General features: G+C 54.5%; 1 protein-coding gene across 2 annotated transcripts in view; it reads left to right on the top strand.

Moving 5' to 3' along the window:
* The window catches only part of STX18 (syntaxin 18), a 117,831-nt gene extending 106,646 nt beyond the window's left edge, over window positions 1-11,185 (top strand). For both annotated transcript variants that reach the window (XM_081812636.1, XM_081812637.1), the window contains 4 exons: window positions 6,350-6,408; window positions 7,799-7,868; window positions 9,409-9,489; window positions 10,215-11,185. In XM_081812636.1, coding sequence (XP_081668762.1) covers window positions 6,350-6,408; window positions 7,799-7,868; window positions 9,409-9,489; window positions 10,215-10,310 — 306 coding nt within the window. In that variant the 3' untranslated portion in view covers window positions 10,311-11,185. The remainder of the gene's footprint in view (window positions 1-6,349; window positions 6,409-7,798; window positions 7,869-9,408; window positions 9,490-10,214) is intronic.
* The last annotated feature ends 72 nt before the right edge of the window (window positions 11,186-11,257 follow it).

Here is an 11,257-nt window from a genome sequence, read left to right as displayed (position 1 = left end):
AGTGGGATTCGAGGCTCAGGCTAGAGACGTGAATATGGGAGGCATCCTACTGCTGATGTTTGAAACAGTTCATCCCGGGGAGAGAGGAGCGAGGCAAAGGACATCACCCTGGGGATGCTCCGCAGGGAGGCAGGCTGAGGCAGGGGAGCCAGCCAATGAAAGTGAAGGACAGTTAGATCATACTCCCTTCTTTTATAGCCAGATGATGGCAGAAGTTTCTTAAAATCTCAGTTTCTCTTCAGTTTGTACAGAATTTTATTAATGAAAATAATGATTTCATGTTCCCCCAAATAATGTAACAGGACCGCATTTCTTTGCTGGAGAAAAAATATGCATAGCTCTGTCTCTTGAATGATTTGTACATAAGCAGAATTTACCTTCTGTTTAAGGCTTTCTTCTTTCCTTTTATACACTTCATAAGTGAAGTAGCTAGAATAAGAGTCAGTTGTTTGCCAGAGAAGTTTGCCTTTCTCCTGTGGGTAGTGGTGAGCAGCAGAAGTTTGTTAACCTTTGCCGATGCATGACCTTTAGAAGCCTCTAGACGCATGCTGGGGTGGACCAGAGGAAGGCTGGCAGCCAGGATGTCTGTAATCTACTGATGCCCCATCCCAGTGAGAGATGATGAAAGTGCGTGGGCTCAGGGACTCGACAGAGTCGGTTACAAATCCTCTTTGTATCACTTACTGTCTGTGTAATTTGGGGCAGGAAAATTAGCTTCAGTGAACTTGCGTGTGGCAAGAATCACCACCCCACAGAACTGCTGGGAATGCAGTAGCTTGTGGAAGAGTACCCAGCAGCGCGCAGGGCCCATGGGAGCTGCTCAGCCGGTGTCAGCCCCCGTGCACATCCGCACTCACGGCACATCTCCGGAACGGGATTTAGCCAATGGAGAGGAGGAATAAAGATTCCCGTCATTAAGCTTTTCTGTGCATGATGACTGCTGATGCCCCGTGCTTCCACTTCCTGGTCCCGTCCTGAGTCACTGTAAACATGCTACTGACCATTCCCAATAATGCTAGTTATTTCAGGTTCCCAGTACTGGTGACTGAAGCCATCGGAACCGGCAAGACCTCCCTAATTTGTATTGTGTTCCTGCAAGTGAATTGGGCAGAGGGATATGATGTTGAGAACTTTGATGGCCACCTATTTAATGTTCAGTTAACCTCTCTCTTAATTGGAAATGATAGCTAAGTTCCATATCTAACAGTCTGGCCAACCCAAATCTTACTTAACAGGCTCAACCCTAAACATGAAGAGAAAGAAGCAGGGCACTATTGGTTTTAAATTGGAAAGGGTTGTAGCAAATTTTGGTCATAATTCATAATCATTGTTTTGGAATTTTTCCTCAGGGTGAAATAATGAATTACACTCTATAATATCAATTTAATTCATTATTTCACCCATAGGAGCAGTTGTTACATGTTCCAAAATGGTTGCAGAGTGTTACATGATTTGCACAGTAAATTTCCATTTATAACCCATGATGCAGGTATATTAATGTTTGCGTTAATATAAGCAGATGTTTTGTGGTCAGGCTGAGTGAAACCAAATTGTTTTCTGATGTTAGAGAAAATACCTCCTTTTCTAAGCCTGCATTCATTTCACTTGCCTCAAGTGAAACCACCTGCATGTATTGATGTATTCCTTAGCATAATTTTTAAAGATGTGCTTATGACTTCGGTTCTTAAACCTACATGGAAGCTGTCCCTAGCCCCTGTCCCCTGTGGTAGCCCCTGGAAGCCCCAGGTGCCTGGCTGGCAAGGCTTTCGATCTGTGGCCACGCTCATGGCAAGAGTTGTTGGTAGAATCAGGGCACCACACAGCTGAGGGCTGAGGTCCACACCCTGGGGAGGTTTCAGGTTCACGGGGGCAGAGGTGTGAGGAGGGAGGTGAGGGCCACAGAGCCATGAGGATGAAGCTGTTGGGCACAGATAAATCACATCTGAAGACCCCTGAGAGAGAGGTCCTGGGCCAGGGGGGCAGGCTGCTTTCTAGGCTGAGCCCCTGTGGGTTCATAGTCTTCGGTTCAGTTAGCTGCTCTTGCGTCTTTGCAGCGCAAATAACCTCTTCTGGCCTCATTTTATACTCAAAGGCCTTTGTATGAGTGATTTTCTTTTTAAAACTATAGTAAAAAGGATTAGATTAGAAAAGGATTTCTGTAATAATGTATTCACAATGTGGATTTGCATCCTTTAAACCAGATTATAAACCCTTTTGGGGCCCCCTATTTGGAAGTCTAACTGACTTCTAAATGGAATAAAGCAGTTAAATAATACTGCCTAACACGCATGTAACACACACCACATGCCAAGTACTGCTCTGAGCACTTCCACGTTTATTAATGTGTGCCGCCCCATGTGGTGGGGACTGTTGCAGGCCCCATTTTATGGAGAGCTCCCAAGGCCTAGACCTTTAAATGTGGTGCCTACCACTGTGGTTGAGGGGTCAGGGGGAGGCTGCTGGGGGCATCGTGTCTGTGCTGAGAGCAAACAGTATGGAGTGGAAGGAGCCATGGCAGGAGGCCCATGAAGACAGTCTGGCTACTCTCATGCCTCTCGGGCCCTTCTTGTCCACCTTACCCGTCATGCAGGCCGCACGTCCCCCTTTCCAGTGCCTCACAGAGATGGGTGACATGTATCTTAGACCAGGCGGGTTTGCCTTCCTGGGGCCTTGTGGGTACCCCTGTCCTTGGTGCTGACCATGGAGCCCAGGCCCTGCACCTTGTGACGTCCCCGTCCCTGTGGGGGACAGATGTTGTGTGAGCGTTTCTCATGCTGGAGAGAGTGAGATGACCTGGAGACACAGCGGCCCTCTAAAGTTTGAAACCAGAGAGGTGGAAGGGGCCTTCAGAGCATTTCATGACTCATTTTGCGTATCTGGAATCTCACTCCCAGAGAGATTAATAATAACAATGAGCACTTAGTGAGGGCTTCCTGTGTGCCATGCATTTTGTAAGCAACTTACATGTATTAGCACATCTTCCTCTTAACAACTGCTAATTAAGTACTATTATCCCATTTTAGTGACAAAGACAGAGGCACAGGAAAGTTATTTGCCCAAGGGCATACAGCTTAGAAAGTAGAGGAGCCATTCCTCCCCACCCTCGCATCCTCACCACCCCTGTTCACAAGGAAGCCCTGTCACATGACTGTCCAGACAGAAGCCAGTGACTGGTCCAGGGTCATCCAGGGAGTTGCTGCGAGGCCACAGGGGCTGGCTCACTGAAGTCCCAAGCAGTCCACCGCCTGCCCCTGCCAGCCAGCATTTGTCGCTCCCTGTCTTCTCAGCAGATGAGACGTGAGGTATTCGGGTTTGCCACCGCGACAGCATCGGAAACCACCCTGAGATCTGGTGCAAGTGAATGTTGTCAGCAGCCTGGCCAGTACCCGATCTACCTGAGCCCTGCCAGGTCTATGAAGTGACTACCTTGCACTTGGCTGTGGGAAATAGGTTTTGTTGTTTCTGGAAACACGGTGTCATTGTAACTCCCACCCCCCAACGGAGGCCTCTTTCCCTGAAGGTCTTGGCCTCGGCAAAGCTCTCTCCTCAGCCCTATGGCTGCTTGATCCCTTGAGGCATTTGTTTCTCTCAGTTCCTCCAGGGACTGGGTACTTCTCGGTGGCCTTAAGAACCCAGGGGTTGAAAGGAAGTCAGGGCCAGAATCCGGTCCCACTCCTGATCGCTGCTGACAGGAGTCCTGCAGAAGTAACAGTTACCTGGAGGCCTTAAAGGAGGTGCGGCGGGGGCCACGTGCCCTGGACTTGGGGAGGAAACAGAGAGCTTTGTTCCCAGGGGACATTCCAGTAATAATAAACCACCTCACACCCCTACTTAATCTTGCTTAGGAACAGTTTAGAAAGCATAAAAGGGCTGAGGACTTAAAAGGACAGGGCCATATTTTGTCATTAGAAAAATGAGAAAATGCCCCCTGCAAAAATAAGTACATGAAACCCTGAGTAGTACCTGGGAGAATTCTTGAAAGTAAATTAGTACCTACATGCTAAGTAATTGTATTTTTCCTTAAATACTGGACTCTTTTTTTTTTTTTTAAGATTTTATTTATTTGACAGAGAGAGCAAGAGAGGGAACACAAGCAGGGGGAGTGGGAGAGGGAGAAGCAGGCTTCCCGAAGAGCAGGGAGCCCGATGCGGGGCTCGATCCCAGGACCCCGGGGTCACGACCCGAGCCGAAGGCAGACGCTCAACGACTGAGCCACCCAGGCGCCCCAAATACTGGACTCTTAAGTAACTGTTAACAGAGCCGATACCTTCAAACTCAAAAGTGAAGTTTTTATTCCCTTAAACAGCCTGCTCCATGTATAATGAGAAGGGCCGTCTGGGTACCGTGTGGGCAGCCAGCAAGGCAGCCCACCGCCGGGGGCTGGGGTGGCCCTTCAGACGCTTCCCCAGCATATCTGCCCCTCTGCAAGCTGTGCTCGCCCCCCCAACCCCAGTCTTCTGACCCAGTGGGTCTGGGGTCTCGGAGTGGAGGTGTCTTTGTGTTTGGACAAGCAGCAGGGCTGGGGACTGGTGCCCTGGAGCGTGTCAGGCCCTCCCCTGCGATGGGGGCGCCAGAGGGGAAGGGCCCACCCCAGGAGGGAAGATGCCCCAGTAGGGGCGAGAAATGTAGCGATGGGCCAAGTGCAGAGGAGCTTTTTACAAGAGGAGATGGAGGAAGGTGATTAATTCTGCCTGATGTGTCTGGTCACTAGGAAGGTGCTGGGCTGGCTTTCGAGGGACCAGCTGGGGAACTCCCATCAGCTCTCAGCTAGCCTGTGCTGAGGGGGAGCAGCAAGCTCCAGGAGAAGGCCGCATCTCTGCGCTGATCTGCAGGGCCACGGGACGGGGCCGGTGTGGTGCGGTGTGATGTGACCAGCATCTTAGATCGCTCTGACCGAGGAGTGGGGGACAGACTGGAAGAGACTGAAAGACGATGAGGGCAGAGCTTAGGTGCCAGGGAAGGAATGGGTGCAGCAAGGGTGTGGTGACAGGACGGAGGGCACCCACATGGAGGGCTGGAGGGACATGAGAGGAGGAAATGACCCCCCCCCACCACCGTGTCCAGTGAGTGAGAGTGAGCGAAGCACAAGGGGAGGACGGGGAAACGCAGGGAGGGGTGAGGAGGTGTAGCAAAGGGAGCAGGGTGGGCAGGTGCAGAGGTGAGCGAGCACAGCTCCTTCCCTCCCCGTGAAGTGGGAGCCAGATGGGGTGGCAGGGAGACCGTGGGTCCCTGCGTGTGACATGCTCAGCACGGCCTTGGTGACCGTTGTGACTTCCATAAGCATTTTCTCTTCCCTCTGCTGTTTTACTGGGCAAGGGGTAGCCGGATCTTCAGTCGGATGGCAAATCCTCCGGATGGCGAGAGCTTGCTTCCATTTGCTCCCCATGCAGCGCCTGGCACGGACAGTGTCTCCAAAAGTAGCCGTGGACGTAGCTGCAGCTTTAACAGATGTGAGAGGAAGAATGGGTGTGCGGTCCTTTCCAAGTCGGGTTTGACATGGTTCCCACCCTCAGCCAGCTCATAGTCACACGGGGCATTTGGGACATGCACAGCTTATGACAGGGCCTAAGATCTCCTAAGAGACGTTCGGAAGGTGCTAGGCCAAGGTTAGAAAAATTAGAAACAGCTTCAAGCTCAGGGGCCCAACATAGGTCACGGAGGAGGTAGCCTTGGAGCTGGGTCTGTGGGACGTGGGCGAGGAGTTGTGGGTTGAGTGGGCATGCGAAGGAAGGGTCCTTGGTCCTGTAGGTTGGGGGGAGGATATCATCTGGCCCCGCACCATGGCAAAGCTTCAGACACGCCATCCTTTTGTTGGGCCAGGGTCAAGTCGGCAAGAAGGGCCGGGAGAGCAGCTGTCTGCTCCACAGTCACCTGGGCTCTGACGAGCTCCCCCGTGTCAGGGTGGCGTCTCACCCAGACCGAGTCCCGAAGCCTGGTCTCCAGCCTGAGCCCCGGCAGGACAGCTCCTCTGGATCCCAGACCCCTGCTCCTGTGGTGGTGGGCTGGCCAAGCGTGGCTCCCAGCTAAGCTGCTGGGCCTCACTGCTCCACTTAAAATGGACAGGCCCAGAGGCCAGCAGTTCAGGGCCGTGGGAGCCGGAAGGGAGCAGGGGCAGGATGACAGGCCGCCCGCGCCTCCATGGCTCACCTTCGCGAGCATCAGGGCGGCTTGCAGGCGGGGACAGGTCTAGCCACAGGGATGTTGTCATGCTGATGCCAGAAAGAGGGACTCAGTGGCGATCCTTAGCGGGCAGATCAAAGATCTCTGTGCAGACGCCTTGCTAGATGCTTGCCTTTGGCTGTGTTGTTTTGAGTATGACATCATCCTTAATGTGTTTCTTTCCTTGCAGTTTGAACAAGAAAACCAGCGCCTAATTGGTGAAATGAACAGCCTGTTTGATGAAGTGAGGTGTGTATGTGGTTTCTCTGGGCTGATGGCCTATGTGATAGCTTTCCCAGAAACTGGGAACTTGACTAACTTTGGGGCCCCGGCATCCACTTGTGGCCCTGGCCACAAGCACCCCCCCACACCTTGAGCCATTCGGGGGTCAAGGCAGCTGCCCAACTTTATTGACTCCCCTCAGCTTGTGGGCCCGTGGGAGGTCCCCCCCCATGTGCTGCTCCCAGTGACTGCAAATTGCACCAGATACTGAGTGCCCCATGTGGGGGCTGTTTGCACCGCATGACTCCCCAGTGAGATGGGGGCCTTGTGAAGAACCGCTGGCCGGAGCAGCCTCCTGCACTTGGCTCTGCCAGGGTCTCTCTGCTCCCGCAGCAAAGGGGTCGGCAGCACCAAAGGCAAGTGGCTGTGTTCGCCCATGTGAACCATCGCTGGCTGGCCCTCTAGGGGAAGCGCTTGGGGCCTGTTTCCCGGAGAATGTTTGAACCATCCGAACGGGAGGCCTGGGATTTTGCAGGGCACAGAAACCCTGCCGCTGCATTGTGGGCTCATCCCAAAAGAAAACGCATCCCGGCGCTGTACCCACAGAGCCCTGGGGATTCCACCTGCAGGAGTTTCCCTCTGACAGCTCCCGTGCTCTTCTGTGGCCTTCGCCCTTCTCCTGTGGGCCTCCTGGTCCTTGCCCTGAGACTCCGCCCTCATCGTCCCTGGCCCCATCCGCTTCGCTCTCCCTTCCCGCGCCTAGAAGCTCTGGGAGGAGTGGCCGCCTCCTGCCCTTAAGAGCGGGCCTCCTGGGCTGGGAGCTCAGCCGTCCCCATTTCTAGACCTACTCCAGCCCCCAGCCCGCCCCCGGGGGCACCCTTGCTGGCCCTGAAACAGGGAGAAGCTCAGACACTTGGTTGCTGAACCCAGACATATTTTTCAGATGGAATCATAGTTTTTCCTTTCAACAGGAAGTCGGTTTGAGTGACAAATATGCTCTCCTTCAACCTACTGAGCAGTAACAAAGTTGAGTTGTCAGCACATTCTGGTGGTTTCTTTTGAATCCCCACCATGTTACTGTGGTTACTAGATTGGGTACAGGCCTTCTAGAAGACTGTCTTTTGTAACCAGGGGTGCGGACTCCAAGGCAGGGGCACAGTGGGTCAGCTTAGAGGGGAGGGCAGGTTTCTAAATTGTAGTACACGCCCCCAAGCTGAGAGACTTCAAAGGAGAGTCAGGAAGTAAAATGTCTATCTCCTTTCCTGAGCCCGACATGGTGCCCCCTCCCTCTCTGGAGGCTGTGGTGGTGTCCCCTCCATTTCTCACTTAGACGGTCCCTTTAGAAATGTGTAGCATTCTTGTTAGGACTACCAAGTACTAATGGTTGTCTGTGACTTTTTTTTTTTTTTTAATGAAGGCAAATCGAAGGGAGAGTGGTTGAAATTTCCAGACTCCAAGAGATATTCACAGAGAAGGTTTTACAACAGGTAAGAAAGAAAAAAAATTGTTTAAAGTTTTAGCTTAAAAGAATATACTATGAAGTCCGGGTATTTTTTGAGAGGTTGCCTGATCTCTGCAGCCGAGCATCCAGAGCCGTGTGCCTTGGCCAGTGGGCACTCAGAGGGCTCCTCGGGGGAGGGCCTCTCGTCCCCCTGGTGCAGCTGCTGTGCGTGGCGGGGAGCTCTCTGCTCTGGACCCACTGGCCGGCCCAGGCCAGACCGAGTGCTCACCGCGAGCGTGCAGTGGGACACATGGTGAGAGGAGTCAGGTAGATCTTCGTTCTGGATGCCCTCGGGTAACCAGGGTGGCCTCCCAGCTACGGTTTGCCCGTCTGTAAAGTGGAGTGACCCTTGCAGGGCCGTTGTAAGGCTCAGAGATAACCCACAGGAAGCATCCGGCACAACGCCTGCTGGGTGGTAGCTTCTCAGTCGACCTTTACGAGAGCCCAGACTCGGCCCTCTCCGAATGCCAGGTCCGTGCCCTCAGCTGTCACGTCCACACAGCAAACAGGATTGTTCCCGTAAGAGGATTTTCATGTTACTTGTACCTGCCTCCCCGGCTAAAATTCCTCTAGCCAGTAACTGGCAAAACTGTTACAGACCTGATCAGTTTGTCCTTTTGTTTGGAGCATCCGCAGACCGTGGAAGGGTTTCAAAGACAGAATCATTTGGCTCCGTTGTATGAAACTGGGCTAGTTGGCTTAAGATACCCCACTCACAAAACCTGCCCTAAACCTCACAGCCACGAGGCCTAACAGTTTGCGAGTTCAGGTTCGTAAGGGCTGTCCTTTTTAATAGCACACTGAAGGAACTCTTCACTTAGAAGCTTCCTGACACCTAAAACAGCAAGGTCAGCGGTCCGTGTCAGAGCACACGCCTTGTTTCTAGAGGCAGCTGGGCATGGGAGGAGCGCTCAGAGGCCAGGCAGGGTCAGACGGGCTGGCTCCGACCCGGGGTGCCCTCCACGGCACGGGTCGGGTGTCCCCTGCCTCGCGCTCAGAGCTGGCCTAGAGGTACCAGACCCACGCCTGGCTCAGGGCAGCCTCTCAGTACGTGGGAGCTAATGTGTGTACATTTTAGCCCTTTCTTCTCTAGCATGTGTTTTAAAGCACACGTGTGTGGAAGCTTACGTCTCTGGACGTCAGAAAGAGTAGAGACCAGAGGGGAAGGCCCTGGCCTGTGGTGGCTACTGTGTAGTCGGCAGCTCTCGTGTTCGTCCCTTCCTGCCCGGCACGCGGCACCGCAGGTCGCAGCTGGGGATGGAAGGGGGCACAGGCCCTGGGTTCTAGTCCTGGTCCTGCCGCCTGGTTGCTCTGTGACTTTGGGCAAGTTACCGAACTTCTCTGAACCCTAAGTTTCCCTTTTGCAAAACGGGGCTGCTGCCTACCCCTCGGGGCACCATGAGGACTCACGGGCTCATATTTGTAAAGTCCCGGCCCTTCGTTAAGTGGCAGCTGGTGGCTTCTGATGTCTGTACGCTTGGGGAAGGAGACAGAGATTGGGTCTACCTGTCACTCTCCTTCCCCAGGAAGCCGAGATCGACAGCATTCACCAGTTAGTTGTCGGGGCAACCGAGAATATCAAGGAGGGTAATGAAGACATCAGAGAGGTGAGAACTTTTGGGCCCCCCAGGCCTCCCCAGTGTGGCACCGAGTCGGGGCGGCCTGACCGCCTTGCTGGAGCCCAGCCCCCAGGGCTCCCCACCTGGTGGCGCCGGACGGTCCCATTTCCACCCCCACCAAACCCTGGGCCCCCGCCGTTACCAAGAGCTGTGACTCACCGGCCTCCAGAGGAGCCATTTGAGGCGCATGAGGTCACTGTTGGCAAGGGCCGGACCAGCTCCCTCAGTCCAGGGGTGGGCGCTGCTGGAGAAGCTTGTTGAGTGCCCCTGCCCCACCCCGAGGGCCAGGGCCCTGGTCCCTGTTTTTTGGGGCCACCACAGTGGGCTCTGTCGAGCGGACTCTGTCCTCTGAGCGTGGGGCTCGGGCTGGGTTGATGGGCCACCACTGCCACTGTACTCTTGGGGGACCGTGGCCGGTCGTGTGTGTGGCTTTAACTCTGGGACACGCGTGGGCCATTTCTGGGTGTTTCCTGGGAGAAAGGCGCAGGATCTCTGAGTGAGGGCCAGCGGGTAAGGGAAATACCTTTTTGCTGATGGATTCTAAACCCACTCTGTGGTCCTGCCGAGTGACTACGGTAAGCAAAGGCCCAGCAGGGCACCTACAGCCCAGCGGAGGGAGAGTGCATGCGGACAGGTGGGGCACTCGAGGGCTTCTGAAAGCAAAAATCCCTGGTGACGCAAATCCCTGAGCTACTGCCCCCCCCCCGCCCCAGGCCATTAAAAACAACGCCGGCTTCCGCGTGTGGGTCCTCTTCTTCCTGGTGATGTGCTCCTTCTCCCTGCTCTTCCTGGACTGGTACGACGGCTAGCCTGTCCCCGCTGCTCCTGGCAGACGGCGCGCCCTTGAGGGTCTCCAGCAGCGGAGCGGGGCTGCGAGCAGATTGTATCATGAGCCGTTTGGGGGGAAGGGGGCTGGGACAGACGGACACTCCCACGAAGGGACACCCACACCTGTGGTTTAAGCCCATTTGGTAGCTGAGAAAGAAAATAATGAACACAAAGGGAAAGGGGCCTGTGTAGCGAAACTGACGCAAGGTGGGGTGGGGGGGGTGGGGGCGGTTCCGGTTCCGGCTGCACCAGAGACCATGTGGAGGGGCTGCCTGGAGGCCGGGCTCAGGGAGGCTCCTGCCTTGGCCTTCTGGTGGCTTCGGGAACAGCGCTGGCTAGTAACTTCACAACAATGATCATTTCTTTGTTTCCTGTGGCATCTTATCTGCCTGAGCCCTGTGATAGTCACCATATTCTAGAGAACGCACCTTTGCCCCGTTAATGTAATAAATGCAACTAGAGCTCCTTCGTGTCCTGTCAGCGGGTCTGAGCAGAGATGTGCAGCGGACGCCTGCCTGCCGGGTGGGGCAGAAGTGTGGGGACAGACTCTGGGCACTTGGCAAGGGGCCCCTGGGGCCCAAGGAGCTTTTGTCCAGAGCAGGAACCTGGCCTGCGGCTCCTGGACTGTGCGCCTGACCGTCGAGGAAACAGGAACGCCTGTTTGCAGTGGGGAGCCCAAGACTTCTGGAGCCACGTCTGTGCAGAAAGCACGCAGGTGTTCGCGGGGCCGCACCCCCGTGTGCGTGCGGATGGCTCCCCCGTGTGCGGTACGAGTCTGTGTTCCTTGCGTGCCCAGTGAAAGTGTCAGAAGTTACCTGTGAGTGAATTTACATCAATAAAATGTCTACTAGACGCACAGAGGGGTGTGTCACCTCAGTGGGGCATGTCCACGGGCCTGGCCGCGCTCACAGATGTACGGTCCCTGCTC

The sequence above is a fragment of the Leptonychotes weddellii genome, chromosome 2, assembly GCF_054177405.1.
Source record: "Leptonychotes weddellii isolate Sample4059 chromosome 2, ASM5417740v2, whole genome shotgun sequence".
Classification (NCBI taxonomy): domain Eukaryota; kingdom Metazoa; phylum Chordata; class Mammalia; order Carnivora; family Phocidae; genus Leptonychotes; species Leptonychotes weddellii.
This window is presented reverse-complemented; position numbering and strand designations above follow the sequence as displayed.